Source organism: Loa loa (genome assembly GCF_000183805.2).
Source record: "Loa loa unplaced genomic scaffold supercont3.108, whole genome shotgun sequence".
NCBI lineage: Eukaryota > Metazoa > Nematoda > Chromadorea > Rhabditida > Onchocercidae > Loa > Loa loa.
Window position 1 is genome coordinate 134,386 of NW_018108288.1, and position 18,670 is coordinate 153,055.

At 33.0% G+C, this 18,670-nt stretch overlaps 4 protein-coding genes across 4 annotated transcripts; 3 read left to right on the forward strand and 1 right to left on the reverse strand.

The window, feature by feature from the left end:
- Positions 1 to 1,819: 1,819 nt before the first annotated feature.
- On the reverse strand, positions 1,820 to 5,845 carry LOAG_02381 (CK1/WORM6 protein kinase; the record flags this gene model as incomplete). Its single annotated transcript, XM_003137919.1, has 7 exons — positions 1,820 to 1,921; positions 2,207 to 2,370; positions 3,592 to 3,763; positions 4,033 to 4,153; positions 4,552 to 4,706; positions 5,236 to 5,350; positions 5,667 to 5,845. 7 exons carry the CDS (start codon positions 5,843 to 5,845, stop codon positions 1,820 to 1,822), a joined length of 1,008 nt encoding a protein of 335 aa, XP_003137967.1.
- A 1,311-nt stretch (positions 5,846 to 7,156) lies between these two features.
- LOAG_02382 (hypothetical protein) lies at positions 7,157 to 11,420 on the forward strand. Its single transcript, XM_020445994.1, has 7 exons — positions 7,157 to 7,299; positions 8,439 to 8,559; positions 8,709 to 8,918; positions 9,803 to 9,958; positions 10,043 to 10,288; positions 10,600 to 10,790; positions 11,204 to 11,420. Exons 1-6 carry the CDS (start codon positions 7,175 to 7,177, stop codon positions 10,744 to 10,746), a joined length of 1,005 nt encoding a protein of 334 aa, XP_020303612.1. The 5' UTR covers positions 7,157 to 7,174; the 3' UTR covers positions 10,747 to 10,790; positions 11,204 to 11,420.
- A 372-nt stretch (positions 11,421 to 11,792) lies between these two features.
- On the forward strand, positions 11,793 to 15,106 carry LOAG_02383 (hypothetical protein; the record flags this gene model as incomplete). The annotated part of the gene is made up of 5 exons (XM_003137921.2): positions 11,793 to 11,909; positions 12,164 to 12,318; positions 13,191 to 13,403; positions 13,739 to 13,901; positions 14,185 to 15,106. The coding sequence occupies 5 exons, from the start codon at positions 11,793 to 11,795 to the stop codon at positions 14,503 to 14,505; spliced, it is 969 nt and encodes a 322-aa protein (XP_003137969.1). The 3' UTR covers positions 14,506 to 15,106.
- Positions 15,107 to 15,851: 745 nt separating this feature from the next.
- On the forward strand, positions 15,852 to 18,406 carry LOAG_02384 (hypothetical protein). The gene is made up of 7 exons (XM_003137922.2): positions 15,852 to 16,102; positions 16,301 to 16,433; positions 16,600 to 16,736; positions 17,016 to 17,165; positions 17,306 to 17,366; positions 17,538 to 17,714; positions 18,134 to 18,406. The coding sequence occupies exons 1-7, from the start codon at positions 15,924 to 15,926 to the stop codon at positions 18,284 to 18,286; spliced, it is 990 nt and encodes a 329-aa protein (XP_003137970.1). The 5' UTR covers positions 15,852 to 15,923; the 3' UTR covers positions 18,287 to 18,406.
- Positions 18,407 to 18,670: the final 264 nt, after the last annotated feature.

The window sequence follows — 18,670 nt, forward strand, 5'->3', positions numbered from 1 at the left end:
AAAAAAAAAAATGACAAAGCTAATTTGAAAATAATTCAAAGAGTGAAAAAATAATGTCTATATGTATGAATAATATTGTAATATCGGAGCTTAAACAAGCAAAACAATTATTTCTGCATCCATTCGACATATTCATAGATATTTTTATGATCAAACAAATTTGTTCAAGCCAACGAAATCTTTAATATACGGTCGATCATACTGTTCACTTGTTAACTTTTCGCATATATTGCAGTAATGATTTAGTTTCTGATCATAACCGGAGAGCCAACTAATGAATGTGAACCAGTACCACGGGTGCCGGATTCTTGTCCATATTAAATTAAATATCATCACCAGCTAATCATAGTAACAATATTTGTTACAGCAATTTTGTGCATCAGTATTGATACCCATAGTCGTCTCTGAAACGGAATCAATTTAAAGGAAAGCAATAATGATTTCAACATCGAAACATGGCATGCAACATGAACCGGTAAAATACTTGTTAAGCCTGGAAAATATTTTTTTAGCTTAGATCTTGGCTAATCAAGCATATTATTGGCTTGTTGAAGTATGATAAGACTCTCTGTTGTTAGATTCGAGCAAAGTGAACAGACGATATTGCGTATTTATCAAACTAATCGAGACTATCGTCAGCCTATTCTATTATCCAATCTCCTAACGAAATGTAAAATTACGCTCTATCAAAATTTTATTCATAGAAAAAACAAACCAGCAACGACATCTAACCCGTAGCGCCGCAAATAAATGACAAATCAAAAGTTTCGTTCGTGTCACAATGTCTGTCTAACTTTTCTAGCAAATTCTAAAATGGTTGTTCAGATTATTTGGTAGCTTTTTCGGCTCAATTCAAAACGTATGGCGCAAAGAAGTATTGCAATCATTAAAGCAATTCATGATTAAAAGAACACTCAACACAGTTTCTTGTAATAATTAGGTATTAGTCTTTGGCAACTTTTTTTTTTCACACAAATTATTATCTTTCCCATTTAGTTAAAGCAAATAAATTCGTTTCAATATTGCCTTGGCAGCCGCAAAACTGACATATGCCAAGAGGAGAAAACTGAGGTGATAATAAGTAAGGGAACATTAAAAAAACAAATTAAGAGAATAAGATTAAGAGAACTTTCTCCAGACATACGATAGTTGCGCTGTTGAGAAAACAAGGAGTGGTGTAAGTAATAAGAAATTTTCGCCTGTAAAAAATAACTATAGCTAATTTATTGTGCGTTGGACTGATCAGACTAATTTAAAGGTTTTCCCAAAGGAAATGCAAAATGAGTTAATTAACGAGGAAGATGGGTAGCATTGATGAAGTAATAACTTAATGCAATAGTGTTTAAAAGTAAACGTAAAACCTAACACGGATGATGACGTGATAGAAAAGTAAAGATATTGATTCTTTCCGAATTGGAAAGGTCAAAAGGCTGATATGCATCATATTAACTTACAGGCAATCATAAGCGTATGTCGAAAAAAAAAAAAATTAAACGGAAGGATTGTAATTGATTGTGAATGCTTCACAAGAAAGAGTTTTCGTCACCGCGAAAATTCAATGCCACATTTTGAATGCCCATTGCGTCAACTTTAGTTGTCAAGTAGAGAAAATAATGTTACAGTGATACTGTCAAAAACTTCAAGTCTGTCAAACGTGCGTTAAAAAATGACATTGTAAAAAAGCCGTGAGAAATACCACCTAATTTTAAACCAACAAAAGCACGTTATTATTCGTATTAACCATTCACAAGAACGTTCAAAATTTGTACATAAACTTCAATTTCTATTATTTAAGTTTGTTTGGAAGATTTTTTTCACTCTATTCTGTTACTTGCCCACCTTCCATTTGTTGCGGGGTTGTCGTCTCCTCTTCCTCCCAATCATACAACGCGTCCATCAGCACACTGTGTTCTTCCCTTACCTGTGTATTCTCCGGGTATAAATTTCAGAAGTTGGTTTCATTTAAATAGTTGATTGCAAAAATAACTCTCTCCATTACTATTACATTCGATAATAACAACCAAAACTTCCTGCTCGTTATCATAAAAGGTACAACAAAACTAAACTAAAGCATAATAGCCTACGCAACAGGTACCAAAAAAAGCAGTACTCTTCAATGTTATTTCGAAATTGTCTTGATGTTAAGTGAAGAATTCCTTATAATTAGCAATGAGATAATCAATCACTTGAAAGCATCAAAGGAAACCTGATCCAGAAGCTTGTATATATCATTGTAATTCGGTTGATCCGCAAAACTCAAGCGATCAATAAGTGCCATAATAAAGTCATATTGTTTCGGACAGTTTGCTAAGAATTCTTTTCGTCCTTCCTTTCGCGCTTTCACTTTACCTTGATATGCAATATTACGATCTAAAACATCATAATTTTGAATTTATTTCAATTAGACGATCGGTTTCTCTCTCCCCTTTCTCTTTCCATTCATTCATACTATTTCTCATCCTTCCCATGGTTCCTTTAAAATTTCCCTTTTGCTTCTAAAATTAACTTCAAAATTTCCACGAATAATAGTTAATTTCAATTGAAAATAGCGCATTTATAGCGTAAATGTTAATCAGTCACAGGTAACATTCACAGACATCTTTACTTATCCCATATCTCATAAGTTCGATTTTCGACCAATTATTCGCTTTCATCAGGGTATTCCTACAAATCATTTCTCAAAGAAGTTGTCGCTGATATCGCGAGTAGAAACAAAGGGACAATAATCCCCCTTTTTTTTGAAAGCCAGACATCTTTGTTTTATATGCTCATATCGTCCTACATTTACTCTAACAAAACCGAACACCAATGGATGCTCCATGAGGATGTTAATTCTTGTAATCATAAAACGGTACAAGGACCCTCCCAGTCGAAGAAGCGGAGTGTCCTGAGCACTAATCCATTTTTTTCAAATGTGTTTCATTGAGGTCGGTTGGATATAAGGTATCGGGCGTGGTTTGTCTTTTTTGTTCTTGTGTATTCGTTATTAATTTGTTGTGTCAGTGTCATATTTGCAAGTTCATTGTTGTATTAATAAATTTTCTCGTAATAAAAGGTTTAATTACCCAAGTTTGAGGTACTACCAACTAAAGAAGCAGAAAGAACCCTCAGTTTTTGTCACGACTGAAGAAAATCGACGACAGAAGTCATTCAAAAATAGAAGTCTTTTTTTTTGTTTGTAGAATGAAACCTATTCCTCCCGAACTTTCCTCCTTTCGGCAATTTATAGAAACCAAAGTGAACAGAATAATAGTCATAATTCCTTATCTAATCTCATTTCTCGACCATCTTAAGCGAATTCCTTATCTAATCTGCTTTCTCGACCATCTTAAGCGTTACGTGATTTTTTTATGTTATAAACATTTTGTGAAAGGCTTGTGCAACCTCGCTGTTCATTATTTCATAAAAAAGTTCATTTGCAACTTATCAGATTGAGCAGGAATTTTGAGATTTGGAGATTAGTGTAAAGAAATAGGTACCATGGAATGAATACATTCTACCCTGCACGATGAGCAAATACATAGCATAATACATCTCCTGATACTTCAGCCATCATCTAGACTCAGAAATGCAATCAAGCAAAAGTCTAACCAGCAACATGTCGCCACGGTAACATACCGCAAGTAATTTCTACCAAACAGTAAAACCAAGATTCCAGATCATCCCGTCTTCCTAAATCTTGTTTTTGATGCGCTTTCAATGAGCCATATCGCGTGGTACCGCGCCAACCAACTTCACCTCTCGATTTCTGATGCTTTCCATTCTGTAAGTAAACTGCTTTGTTGACTAAAAATTTACTGAAAAGTTATAAAATCTCTTGTCATAAAAAATAGAATTAGAATCAGAAAAGAATCAAACAAAAAGATCACATCAGATACAATAAAACAGTTTTTGTTTATGATTAGGAAATTTTAGTTGCATAAGATTTTTAACCAACGTCAAGCTATATTTAGTGAAGTCTGAATTAATTTTATTACATCATTCCTATAAATGTGTTCTTTATGAGCAAAGTTCAATGTGATCAAATTGTACTTTATCAAGATATCTTCGTGCCAATCCAAAATCGAATAAGAAAAATCTTTTGTGTTGTTTATTTATTTCCAATCCAACCGCATAATTTCCAGGTTTGATATCTCGTGAAAGAAATGCGCAACTGAAGAAAAGTTGCGAAAGTATTAATAGGCATGCATTTAATTCGTAAAGAAGCATTGTTGCTTACCTGCTGGATTTTTTAATTTCAAGTTTGGCTAATGTCGAAAAATTAAGAGAATTTTAAACCGGAAATGATAAAGGAAAAATGCTTTAAAATGCACTCAAGATAATTGCTGGTTTCCAAAAATAGATTTTAGACTTTATTTCTTAGACGATAGTATCTTAACTGGGTAACATTCCAGAATTAATAGAAAAAAAAAAACAAACTATAGCTTACAACATAAGTTGGAAGCTCCATGCAAGGTTTTTGACATTGGGAAGAAAATACATTTTAAAATGTTTAAATAAAGCATCATATTTTGATTTATCACATATGGCTTTTGCGCATGATTCATTTACCTGTGCAATTCTTCGATAGCCTTGCAAGTATGTATACCAACACGAACTGCAGAACTGATTGAAAAATGTCGGTCGGGTTGCTCGTTACGTAATTTATACAAGTCCTTACCCAAAAGTGTTACTACCATAAAGACGAAGTCTGGTTTCACTGCACCCTGAAGATGAAAATGTTGATTATTATCAGAAAATGACATGAAAAAGTCTATTCTCAATTCTAATAATATTTTCATTAAAGCTTCAAATTCTACTCTATTCAGTAATCATTATTATTTTAAAGTCATTCTATTCAAAATATCTTTCATGTACAACAAAAGTAAACCCATAACTTGCTGCTCTTCCAAAAAATTATCTTTGAAATTTTAAAATTGTTTCATTTTATCATACTAATACATTCCTCCTACCATTTCCAGTAAATAAAAAGAATAGGCATAACAACAAAAATTATTAAAACACCATGCATAGTTAATACAGAATTGTAAACCTGACCATTACCAAAAAATAAATAACCACGAGGCCTAGACAATTCAAAACGAATAATTATAGACAAAACAGAAGAACCATGTAATAAATAAAATATAAATAAAACAAATGACCAAAATGAAGCAGAAAAAAAAAACAAACAAATAATAACAAAGTGTTAAAATCAATTTCCCTTGTTTTAAATTCAACAATTTAAAAACCAACATAATCATGCAATTCACAGATATGCTCAGCTCCTCTTTTCAATGCTGTCTTCAATACGGCAATTTCAATATGAAGCATCGAACTTCTATACTTCTCTGCCTTCAATGCATAACTTCTAAAAATAGAAATGATTGCAATGTAATGTATGCTATTACTTTAATCTGAGCAAAATACGCAAACGTACACGCGTTGCATCCGATATTTCAATAACAAAAATATTCGAAATCTAACAAGAAAAAATTATTCCTAACAGGTAATTAGTGCTAACTAAACTGTAAATTAATGAATGAATATGAAAAATTCAGCTTAGAAAAAAAAAAAATTATGAACTTAAAAAGCTTATGCTCAAATATATATTGTAATATTTGATTGATTATAATGAGAAATTTGAGAAGCATGAAAAATACTAATTTTGACCTTTAATGACTCACTTGCCATTTTGTATCGCATGAAATACCTTTCCATATCCACCCTCACCTAAAACAGCAATCAAATGATAGGTACGATTGGACGATTTTACAATATCATCAATTTGCGGTAAACGATTTTGATTTTCAATAGTTTTTGACACCGAAGACGACAACGATTGACCACCATCAAATTCTACCATTTCTTCGCCTAACTTTTCCCTTTTCAATTTTCAAAAATTTTTGATAATCTTTTGACGACGACTGAATTCCAATCCACTGAACGGTGGTTTAATGATAGCAAGGAATGCTTAAATGATCAAATAACAAACTGATGCCGAAAACTAAATTTATTATTTAAATAGCAAAATTCGCTATAATTTAATCAAATTTTATCTTGAAGAAAAAGTTAATTTTTAAAAAAAATAAGCAAATTTTTTCCAAAGATCATAGAAAAAAACGGATGAGATCAATGTCAATCAATCAATCAATAAATCAAACATCAAAGTATCCATTGAAATAAGTATCTTGCGCTTTTTAAGATATATGTCAGGGTAAACCCATCTGTTCCTCCAACAACCTTATCATAACTTTCCTCCACTATAAGATTTGTGAAACAGGGAATTTGCACAATGTTCCTAACCGGTGTGGACAGGGATTCGGATGAATGATGGTCAGTTGATTGATGTTGATGCGTTCCTCTACCGAGAGTTTACGGGATCATCTTCCTTGATTTTGTCTTCTTTCTAATCCTATCACTTCTAGCAGTCTCATTTCTGTTGCAATCATTTACTTTTATCCGTAAAATTTCCATTTCCAAGAATTTGCAATGTTCACGCTCGTAAAGCTTTTTGACTTCCATTTAATCCTAAAGTTCTATAATTCTTTTGCATGCCATTGTATTTCTGTAAATATCAGTTGAGATTGTTTCATGCATTGGTCAGTATCAATTCGGCCCGTAGTAAGTCCTTCTGTTACATTCTTTTCGATCTCTTCAGTCAGTTTGCCTCTCAATAAATAAATCATGCAAAGCGCCTTGTCTACTAGCTTACTAATAATACTAAATAAGAATGTCGCATAGGAAGCTAACTGTCACTTTCTTCTGTTTCAGTACTAACTTCAAGTGGAAGTTTAAGTTAGTGTACGTGACAGTGGAAAGAGTGCCTTCATTATTATTTATTATTATCATTACTACTATTGTTATTGTTATTATTTTAATTAATACTAACAGTTGTTGTGCTTACTATCAATTATTATTGTTGAGTATCTAATGCTACAGAATTCTGGCCCTTCCAATAATTTTACTCACCGGATTTATCATTACTATTATTTTTATTATAATTATTGGTGGTAGACTGGAATAGGATGCCAGAGAAACATATAGTTTTTCATACAATATAATTCCCCAGGGAAATTGGTACAACGATTTTGATGCTTTGAGGTCATTTTCAAGTCTTTCTGATCCTATCATCTGACACGGTAATTAGATCACTAAAAGCGTATTATCTGGCTACAATTGCAGGAATAGATGAATGTTTCCGGTGGAAAGGGTCGGTTCATGGATACGTGACAGATTTACATTTTATCACATTATTATCGTGATATTCCAATTTTTTGGCGCTTTTATCATATCTGTTGCTTCACCCTTCCTTCTCAGGTTACTATTTACATTACAGCTAGGCATTATGAGCAGTTTAAGAAACATTTGCATTGTCTTCAATCATTTAGTCAAGTACTTTGAAAAGGGAAAAATGTAGATATTGATACTCGTATTTACTTTAGTGCCACTGTTATAAATGTTAATCCGAAAGCGACTAAACGCTTTCTACTCTCAATGCTAACTGACTAAACGCTTTTTCAGTTCTGATCAAAAAATTCAGTTTTTATGATGTTGAACTGTACTTTTTATATTTTTATTTGTCTTTGTGGATTCAAAGGTATATTTCAAGTGTTACTGATATGAATGTGATTTTTCATGATATTTATTACCTTCCTATTTTATTTCAATTTGGTGGTCATGTATGGAATTCTTTGTGGGTTCCCATGTAATTACTTTTTGTTATAATGTATTTTATAAACGAAATTTTTTATTTGATTACCTTTTTTCATCACGACAAATTTTTTTTCCCGCATCAGTATTCATGAAGAATATAAATCCTCTTGTTTTGTATTTTGAATAGTCTCTTCCTTCGTATTTATTATAACTTTTATTGGATTTATTTCATTTATTTGGTGTTGGTCTATGTTTTTTGTTTTCTGTATATTTTCATACTGTCACAGTCCGGCATATGCTGTAAATGTTCTTCATTTGCTGATTCTTGTACTGGCGAAGCACTGTACTGAAGCAGTTATTTCAATAAATACTTCTTATAGATGTCGTGGGGTCCGTTGTGCTTATCACAGTGAGTTACTGCAGGTGTAGATTAACTTAAGCTTTTAGTTTTCAACACTAAAATTCCATTCTATTGGAATTTGGTGGCTGTTTTTTCACTTTTTATTTAGTACTTTTCGAGTTTTTTGAATTGATACCTGCTAAAAGTTTGTTTTGTAATGTATTTGTTTCTTTTATAGATTTCTTTCCGGCTCTGTATATTTTCTACTGCAGTCATTATTTTTGCTCATTTTTTGTTTTACTTTTGTCTTATTTAATGTTTTTCCTATTTTTAACTTTTTGTAATATCGGAATGCAGTTTTTTTAATGATGTATTAGGATTTGTGTTACTTTTATGTTTTTTATATTATTATTATTTTAATCTTATCAAGCTTAATTGATTTTAATTTGTGTTAATCTTTCAGACAGGTTCTTCTTCCTTCGTTCGTGGAATACACGATACCACTACATTTCAATTTTGAGACATGTCGCGAACAACTTGCTGGCATTTGCTCTTTCCCCACTGCTGTGGTAGATTTCTCATTGGTAAGCCATTTTTTTTAACATCTCAGGAAAAATAGCTATCGGAAGAAAAGCTAAACTCATTGATGGAAAAGCTCGTCGTTTTTCATCATTCAGCAGTCAGAGAGAAGGTAGTAGCTAAAATTGAAATAATTCCATTTTACCATCTGCAGGAAAATCCAAAATTATCACCAGGAGATAATTATGAAGTTAGCATTGAAATTGTCCTATCAGAATCAACGATCATCTCAAATGTTGGCGTTTTTCAAGCTGTTGTTGAGTTTGTTGACCAATTGAATATAAAAAGAACATTTCGGAGGTCATGTTTTGCGAATATACATCATGGTGTGATATATCGCATAGCTCAGTGGTGGTGGAATTTGGTTCGTCATTTGTTAAATAAAATTTAAAAATCAGATTTCCCCATCCAACTACTCCACTTTAAAAAAATTTGCGATTATCATTATTAATCAAGTACTGTGCAGCTACAACTTTAGTGGTTTTGAAGAAGATTAGAATCTGTTCATTTTTCATTAATCGCTTAGTCACTTAATTATTGAATGTATTTGGTATTGCTCATACAGTTGATTCCCACATCAAACTAAATACATATAAAGATAGATAACTTTTTACATCACGAAAAGTCATTCGGAAAAAAAGATATCTTTCCAGACGTCCAGTTAGGAATCAAATTAGAATCTGTTTCTCCGATGAAGGTTATTGATCAGTTAGCAGGATGAGTGCAAACTGATGTCTACATTGCATTAATCCTAAATATAAAAGTTGTCTGAAGCGAATATTATTTGTTTTTGAGAGTACTTGTTCTACCTGAAAAATCAGTGTAATCCCTCTCTCTCTCGAATTCTTGGAAGTCATATTTGCCAATAGAAATAGGCTGTTATGAAAAATAAGTCGTCTCTTAGATTTATTTCCCGCACTAATATGTGCATTTCATGTCTGATTCTCAACAACTCCTTTAAACACAACTTCATCTTCGAGGAAATACGTTTTAGTTTGAAAGGGCATTTCTTCTAGAAAAAGTACCATTGTTTGACATAAATCGACGATATGCATTAATGCTTTTATATTCGCATTCCTGCGATGTTAAATGTTAAATTCAGTTCGTAGCGTTACATTGGTTCAAACATAGGTAGACAAGATCAGCGTATTACTACCACTAAGGTGGGCATCTAAGACTGCAAAATTTTCAGATATTACAGGAACTAGTAATTAGAACCGTTATACCGTAATCTGTAATTTCTTTCAGGCATGTCGGACACTGTTCTTTCCTGCATATCTCTTTGGACTGCTAACTATATTTAATGATCGCCAGTTAGAAGTCTCGTTCACGAATCGCTTAGTTGCCAGTGATCTAACAAACATTGCACTACTTTATGTGCAACTTGAGAATCGTTTTGTCGAGGTATTTTTGAATGAAGTTGCGAAAATTAAAAGGATAGTGGATTTGAAATATGTTTTTGGGTATTGGAATTATATTTCATTTTAGGTAGAATCAGGAAAACTCTCGATCAAGATTCGTCTCGGTTTATTACGTATCTTCCTTCACAAATATCCAATAATTTCTTCTTTACTGATTATCACATTTACATATTTCACGTGCCTGATGGGAATTACTCTTTATTGGACGATGCAAGCCTTTTTTGGTTTTTTCGCACTCTCTAACTTAAGCTGCACTTTCCCGATGGACGAGACGAAGAGACCATCTGCTTTACCCGACGTGTACACTGAAACGGTACCAGTTGGGGTTTACAAATTTACATTTCACACCTTCTAAGAGAGCTACTTGTTCTCGACTTTAAAGTATTTAAAGTATGGTGTCAACATTTGGTAGTTTTGAACTGTTGTTCAGAATCTTCTTAATGCTAGTAGGATTCAGAATCTCCCTTACAACTCATTCTATAGTTCTTATTCGTTTAATAAAATCAAATGATAACCGCTCTGGCGAAAATTATTCAGTTTCAAGGAAAATATGATTCAGAGAGTAAAGGATTGATACCGCTAAATTTTACATATCAGAATTCTTCTAAGAGTTCCTTTTTTAAGGGTGACTTAGAGTTGGAAGAGCTGGGACGTTCAGAAATAGCTGATAAAGCGACAATCCTTATTTGGAACGATTTAAGAAGGGGTTCAGATAAAGCTTCAGAAAGTTCCCTGCATCTACGACAACAAAATAAACGAATGAAGCAATGATTTAGAAATCCTCTACGGATACCCAAACATTGTGGATTCGAAAGGTTGTTCTTTTTGCTTTCTGCTTTTTTTTGGATATTTAAATAACTTCTTTGTTTCTTCTACTCTGCTTCATTGATTTTACAATAGATTTTGTGGACGGATTTCGTAAAAATTTTGTGATAGAAGAATATAATAGATTTTTTTCAACTTGATAAGGCAGAAAATAGGTGTTCTTTATAACCGACAGCAAAGCTGTTGTGAAGATTGGAAGTTCTCATTCCTGTCATCTCTTTATTCCAATGTCTCGAAATTTGGAATAATCAAATGCAGTTGTTTCCATTTTCATCATTTCAATGTCATACTTTGACAATGCTTTTATTTTGAACATACCCAAATACCGTCCATTATTTAGTTATTGTTAAAATCCATGTTCTGAATTAGTCCTCCATCAGAGTTAAACTCTCGATAATTTCAGGCATAACTTTTGATGGTTCGAAACAGAACTCTCATTGACGTAATGTAGCCGTGCTCCTCATTCTAGTTGGATTGTTATTATAAAACTTTGTTTGCATGTGAATGTGATACTACTGCTTGTGTTCGCTGATTAATGCTGTAATAAATTTGCGTTTAAAGTTTCACTGCTGTGCTGAAATGTAGACGCGACGTTTTCACATTGGGCCGCCAAAAATGCAGTGAAGGATTCACTTAAAGGATGAGGCGATAGAATGTTGCTTGAAATCCGGGTAAAGGGTCGGGAGTGTTGCTTGGCGCGGTTTGTGGTTCTGTGGGATGCATGGTAGAGGGGGTTTGTCGAAGTATTGCTAGCACAGCGATTCATGACAACGTACAACCAGGTTAGCTGGATTCTAAGTCACATGTTTCCGTACAAGTCAGGTCTATTGATACTTGTTAAATGCCTAATCGATCATTGCGCATGTACGAGTCTGAACGAAGAATTCCCTTCCCTGACTATTAATTTCGTCAAACTCTCATATGGCTTGTCTCAAGTTCCATAAGAACGACTGATTTACTGTATATTACTGCAATTTTCAGGATGACATAAGATGGTAGATGATGGCTCGGGGGTGTCACGATTAGCTGCCGTCAATAGTTGCCCCGGCTTTTGTGGTCGTCAGGCAACCACTTCGTCATCTGGGAATGTTACTTATTCCAGTTGTCAGGTCTGCTTAGTTGGAATTTCATCGAAATGGATTTTCGTTGTTTTACTCCGAATTTTATTTAAATATTTATTTGCTTATTGATGAAAGCTATAACTGACAAGCAGTAATAGGATATAATGCGTTGTACTCATTTTATATTTCCACTTTATCGCTGTCAATGCAAGAATGGTAATGATAATTTAAAGGAGGATTACGTTATAGTTTATAACTCTCTTTATAGAACAGATTATCTAAGATGGCTAAAATGCTTACAGGCTTGTAGCTGGGGTCATCGAAGTGTCGAGAAGTTCTTATGCTCTTCATGTGATGATCTCTTACCTCTTTATGATTGGCTTTATCTCCTTTTCATTGCTCTGGTTCCCTTGTTGTTGAATTCGTTCTTCGTCCAGTTGTATGCTGCTCCGAAAAGGTGAACTGTGCTATTTTGTATAATTCAACTGATTTATCACAAGTTCCTTTTTCTTATTACTGATTAATCGAGGTAGGAAGTGAAAACTTGATCCAATGATTTTTTTTGGAAGGGATATAACAAAAAATTACAATAAATGAAACCTCCTCTAAAAGAAAAGCACATGATCTATCCAGACCCTCATCATTAAACTAAACAATATATGCAGTTTCGATGATACAAAAGTAATAAGTAACAAAATATCCAATTTTTTAATGTACGGTCTTAGTAATACCAGATATTGTCTTCAACAGATTCAGTACTTTACGCATTTCATGTATTATTCCTTAGAAACAAATGATATGGCCTCGTTTCTCATTCTGATCATATAGTGAGGGGAAGCGATCTTTGATTGCGCTAAACATGAGCTATCGATATTCCTATACATGAATAGATTTCATTTATATTTTATTTATGCTTTTAAGCGTTCCAAAGTCTGATGATTTAATCAGTTCCATATTTTCAGTATTTTACTGATATTATCTTGAGGTTGTATATCATTAACATTATTTCTGAAACAAAAAATAGTAGATTGTTAATAACATAACTCAACTATAGCACTTAACCTTCTTTCAGTTATCGTAAATTTGATTACAGGCTTATTGCCACAAGTTACTTGTACATTATAGGATTGCAAAGCCTAAATTTTAATATCTCATTCTGTGGCAGATTGGACATGATTGACTTATTATTTGTGGACATATTTCATATCTGTATGACTCTTTCAGGTTTAACGCACTTAGCATTTATCTTTTGTTTGATTTTTCAGTAAGTCAGAAGCGAATAATATTATAAAGCATTTTTTGAGACTAAAAAAAAATCTCAATCTTTAGTGCATGGCAGCACTTATTTCTGCAGCATTTATGTTGCTTGTTGGAGTGCGCCTTATCCGCCCTATTGTCTCTTCTTCTGATGCCACCACGTGGTACTCCGATTCTTTACGGTTGCACTAAGAATTCGCTACGCGATTGGTATCCGGTATTTTACAATCCTATCGTTAATCACACCCATATTTTGCGATGTACACAGGAAATAGTCTTTCCACTGTGAGTTTTTTTTTTTTTTTGATCAAAGCTTATCGTTTTGAAGTGATTCTGTCGGCTCAAGTAATATCTATTTCATTATTATTAGGTTTTTATTCTTTCAAAAGAAAATTTTAAAAAGTAGTTGCTTAGTTCAATAAAAATAAGTTATCCGGTGGTTTTAATGACATGATCCAAACTGGTGTTTTTCTTTTTTTCTTTTTTGTATTAGTGGTTCCTGCAGGATGATTCGGTCCGGTCACTCAACCGGAATACGCCAGTCTGAATCTAGAGTTTACGAGTTCCTATGTTTGTTTTATAAGATTCTACGCCTGGTGTTATTAATCTGATCGTTTCAGATATTCATTGCCTTTCATTTATTTGGCATTCTGTTTGATGTGTTTGATTATTTTTCGCTCAATACTTTATTTAACAGTATTCAGAAATAGCTGTATCTCCACTGACCCGTACTATGCTACACTTTTTACTATCCCACTTATAGCCCTCTTTCATTCACTTTTTGTAAGTTTTCGACTTTCAATTTTTTTAAAGCTTGGTTTTGGTCATCCGCGATATAATAGCCCAGTTTTCATCACAGCAAATCCTCCGTTCCAAACCTTTTGTTCTAATCTTTTCGATTCTTTTTACTTCATAATTCAGGAGATATCCGGATTGAGTAATTCTTAATTCAGGAGATATCCGGATTGAGTAATTCTTACTCTTTATTCTTTCGATTTTCATGAGCTTAATTCGTATGTGTTCTGTGTTAACACCTTAACCAGATAATGTAGTGAATGTGTTACAGGCAGGTCTACTCTACTATAGCTTTGGTTATGTAGCGTTGGTATGCAGCCTGGGTTTGAATGCACTCCATATGGCACTTGAACGAGAAAAGTCGATATATAAACTATACTGCGAAATGATACACAAACCGCGTAATCTCTTTATCCTTATCATTCATATGGCTCTTTTTGGCTTCTCCATCTTAACGTTAACTCTGGATCGTGTAACAGCTAGTGGAACACTTTCATCCTTGTTTGCAATACTTCTTGTACCATTACCCTCGCTGTTCTACCTTCTTACTGTTGGCATTACTGATCCAGAACATGTACATAGCGCTTTTTAGTACTATATTTATTATATCCTTTATCGGTAGTGCAAAGACTTTTCCCAGTCAAATCTATTTATAAAAATTTTTCCTCGCCTATAACATCGCTTTCAGTCGAATGAAATTTAAGGATTTGTTTATCGAAATACTACTTATGTGTCTCACCATTACCATCTATTTGGAGAAGAATTAGGTCGAAATCGCTATTTACAAGATTTCTGTTCTTACTAGAAATATGATACATCATTCTGTTAGTTCACGGGCTTTCTTCCTTTGCTAAGGAACGTCGATTTGTCCGTCTAAGTTACAAATGCTGTAAGAGTTATTATGACTTCATATTTACACTGCTCGGGTTTTTCTTTTTTATATTTGGCACTTCTCGCTGTTATGAGCAGTGAAGATTAATGTAAACTTGAACAAGAGTTGATCTCTTAGTGTATACGTGACAGTTCTGACGTTCTGAAAATGTGAACGTCAGAATATTTTGCAAAAAAAGGCTTCCATGTTTGTTTTGAATCGAAGACTTTTTTTGCAGAGATTATACTCGCATGCTCTCATTGAGGATATATTTTGGCCTAATTTTAGATAGGGTAAAAAAACAGATTGTGCTCTTTCGTCCTTGTAAAATGCTAAATTATAGTCATTTTAATTTGTACCTGAATGTACTAGTTGCCTTAATATATTTCTGTTAGTTATTTTAGGATGTATATTCTAATTATTATTTAGGATCGGAACTTATCAACTATAGAATTGTTTTCAACAAATGAAAATTAATATTAGGGCTTAAACTTTGTTTCTGGGCAGATAGGGATAGTGTACGAGTAGTTGTTACTTTCAGTTTTTTAAAATATTAATGGAAATATGCCGATGAATCAAGGGTGGTGGTGAAATAGATAAAATGATGCAAAGTCGGTTGAATAGAAGAAAAAATAATAATAATTTGCTGTAATGTTTGTTTCCCTTACTTTTGTCATTATAATTTTATATTGATTGTGTTTGAAAAAGGAGTAAAGGAATAAATTTCTAAATTTCATTTCTTTGAAAAGTTATCTTGGTTTACACGTAACTTAGAAATATTGATCAGAAAGCTCGAATTCAGGCCATAAACACACAAATATACACAAAATTAAGGGAAGTCATAAGATGCAACTTTGCCTGTAACGTTATGCCTTTGTGAAAACATGTCTCGACTTATTAAAAATACTCGTTTTTGGCCATTGTAAGTCATGATGGGGAGACATTTCTTTGTTCAAATATGTTTTGGGATTGTTCAAATATGTTTTGCTATACACGTCGTAGGTATTAATAATAAATATTGATAATACGGACGTTATTGTAACGTTATCATGATACGTTATGCGATCACCTCATACAAAAAAAAAGTGGTTAAAGCAGACGAGAAAAAAACTTGCAAACATATACATGAAAGAAAATATATGGATGTAGTAGCAACTACAAGTGGCCTATTTGCATTGACATTATTGGTAAAACCAACGGATGGATCAGCTGGCGATAGGCATCAGATCTTTCGGACGTGTGTGGAATCATGTATATTGAAACATGGCTGCCCACGGAAATATGATGAAATTGGTTGGATATTTGGCGAGTGTTTCAGGTAAGTATAAATTATGCGGTGATGTATTGACAGGAAGGTTAGATTTGTTTTTTTGATTAGTGCTTTTCCTGCTTAACTTACGAGGTATCTTTCATGCTTCCCGGAATTACATAGCATTCTAACATTGTTTGAACAGTGTTTTTATAAGAACTTTTTTGATTACTGCTGTATTTTTAAAAATTTACAAGTCAGTTGCAGATGTCGTTACAGTTGTACATGGAAAACTGTGAAATATTTTAACGATGTTTTACATCTTTCTGTGCCACAATTTTATGGTAAATGGCCATTCTCAGCTATTTGGCTACCATTCATTGCGCCTGTTCCAGTTCAGGTTAATCTTTCTTGATTCATTTGACCTTATCGAGGAATATTCGTCGTTTTTCCTCTTTTCTTTCCTTCACATCTTTCTCTTTCTTACTTCTACTGCTTTTCTTCATTTGAATCCTTTTCTTGAACTTATAGTTCTTTCATTTTCCGAAACTACACTGTGTTTCCAGGAATTTGCTTCCGTCATATTTTCAATATTGAATTTACTCACGACATTATCAATGTATCGTGCAGTTAAACGTCTTTACAATTCAGCTCGTCTAAAAATTATTTGGGCTACTTATTCAATAATTGGAATTGTAATGTGGTAAACAGATGCTTTTTACGTTTGAAAACGGATTAAAGAACATTGAAAGTTGAAAGATTTATCAGTTGGTTAGCCTCACCGAAAAAGACTCATTTTTTAAGAATTGAACTAGGACGGCACTTGCTTCTTTAAAGAGAGCTACTACCTTGATATTGTACTTCCTCTCATGAGTTTTGATTTCCAAGCAGTGTCTTAACAAATGTTTTTTAAGTAACATCAGAGCATTGTCTAGATTAAGCTCTTTCATACATTTCTTGATAATATCAAATTCTCTTTCAGGACATGTTCAGCTATTTTCCATTGGGCCGACTTTTGGTTAACTGAATATTTAGACTACTTCGCTGCATGTGCATTTATTGTATTTGCACTTTTTACTAGCATTTCATTTACTATTAGATCATTTCAAAATTGTCACCAAGGAAGGATTTTGTAAGCGATTACTTTTTTTGTTACCAATTATCCAGTTATATTTGTCAATTTAAATGAAACTAATATAGTGAACGAAAATGATCATCTTTGTTCGCCGCTGTTTTAGGGTCGAGAAGTGTCGCAATTTATTTCAATTTTAGGTGGTTCCTTTTGTTCATCATCTTTCTATACCTGTATACAAATCATATATATAGTCTTACGGTTAGTAATTCTTCCCTTTCAAAATGTTTTTAAAATCTTTTTGATAAATTTTATCTTAAAAATACATAGTTAAGGTAGTTCTATCGATTGATTATTCAAGTGATTGTCTTTCACTTGGAATATGAAGATTCTCTTTGGAAATTTTCATTTGAGAAGTATCATATATTATAGATATACTTCGACTACGGTTACAATATGAAAATGTGTATTGCGTGTTCGCTCCTTACGGCGATTATTTACTATATATGGTTAGCAAAGCAGTGGAAGTCTAGGGATCATTCGAGCAGACGATCGTTACCATATTTAGCTGTAGTGGTCACCTGGGGCCTGTTATCAGTTCTGTTGGAGGCATGGCACTTTTAATTTCTGATTTCATTTATAAAAAAACTTAATCATCTCAGTTGCTGAAAATATGTTTTCCTTCGTAATTTTGGAATTAATGTAGAAAGAAATACGAAGCAATCTAAGCATTAAATATTTTCATTCAAATATTGCATTAGGAAGCTTCACATCATTATTAAATTATGCTATGTGTGGCAAATCTATCAAATGCGTTTTCCTTTATTAGGAGATTGTACTACAGATAACTAATTACATAGCATAGAGTATAGACTTGATAAATGGAAATGTTGTATAACTTAACTATGAAAAACTCAACTTCTGTAGTCGCAGTGATTCTTTCTGTAGTACCGAAATGGTCAAAGAAATCCAATAGTCGAATATCTCATTTCATTTTGTTCAAGATTTTATTTAATTGGCAATTTCAGGTCTTAGATTTTGCTCCATTATATTGGATTATTGATTCACATTCATTATTTCATTTATCGACAGTACCATTACCATTGCTGCTAACTCGTTTTATACAGCTAGAAAATGCCTATGAAATGCAGAAGCAAATGGGAAATATTAAACAGACTTAAAAGATACATTTCTATTAGTGTTGGTGATATGAAAAAAGAATCGATATGTAATATGCAAATTCTCTGTGATTTGCAGTTGTTTCGTTTTGGACTTGCATTATTAATAACTGTGATAAAAGCTTTAAAGTTTACTAGTGATATTTCTTGTCGAATGAAATTATAAAAAATGAGAAGGAAGGGAAGATACTACAAATTAAGGTTGTTTACATCAGAATGAAGAGCATTTCAAAATAGTGATGAAATTTAAGAGGTATCTGAAGAGTAATGAGATCACCGGAAGGTATGGGTTGCATGGTGCCTTTTGAGCGGGAAATTCATTCAAAAAATTGATGGTTGGTCTTTCTTTGCCGGAAACATCTTTCCGTTTCTCTTTAATCTTTAAAG

Bases quoted from the DNA above. Each gene is read 5' to 3' on its own strand.
- LOAG_02382 (XM_020445994.1), top strand. From the start codon at position 7,175: ATGTTTCCGGTGGAAAGGGTCGGTTCATGGATACGTGACAGATTTACA. The intron at 7,300-8,438 runs GTTACTATTTAC...TTAATCTTTCAG, and splicing joins GCTTCACCCTTCCTTCTCAG to ACAGGTTCTTCTTCCTTCGT. The intron at 8,919-9,802 runs GTTCGTCATTTG...AATTTCTTTCAG, and splicing joins CTCAGTGGTGGTGGAATTTG to GCATGTCGGACACTGTTCTT.
- LOAG_02384 (XM_003137922.2), top strand. From the start codon at position 15,924: ATGGATGTAGTAGCAACTACAAGTGGCCTATTTGCATTGACATTATTG. The intron at 16,103-16,300 runs GTAAGTATAAAT...AGTCAGTTGCAG, and splicing joins ATATTTGGCGAGTGTTTCAG to ATGTCGTTACAGTTGTACAT. The intron at 16,434-16,599 runs GTTAATCTTTCT...CTGTGTTTCCAG, and splicing joins TTGCGCCTGTTCCAGTTCAG to GAATTTGCTTCCGTCATATT.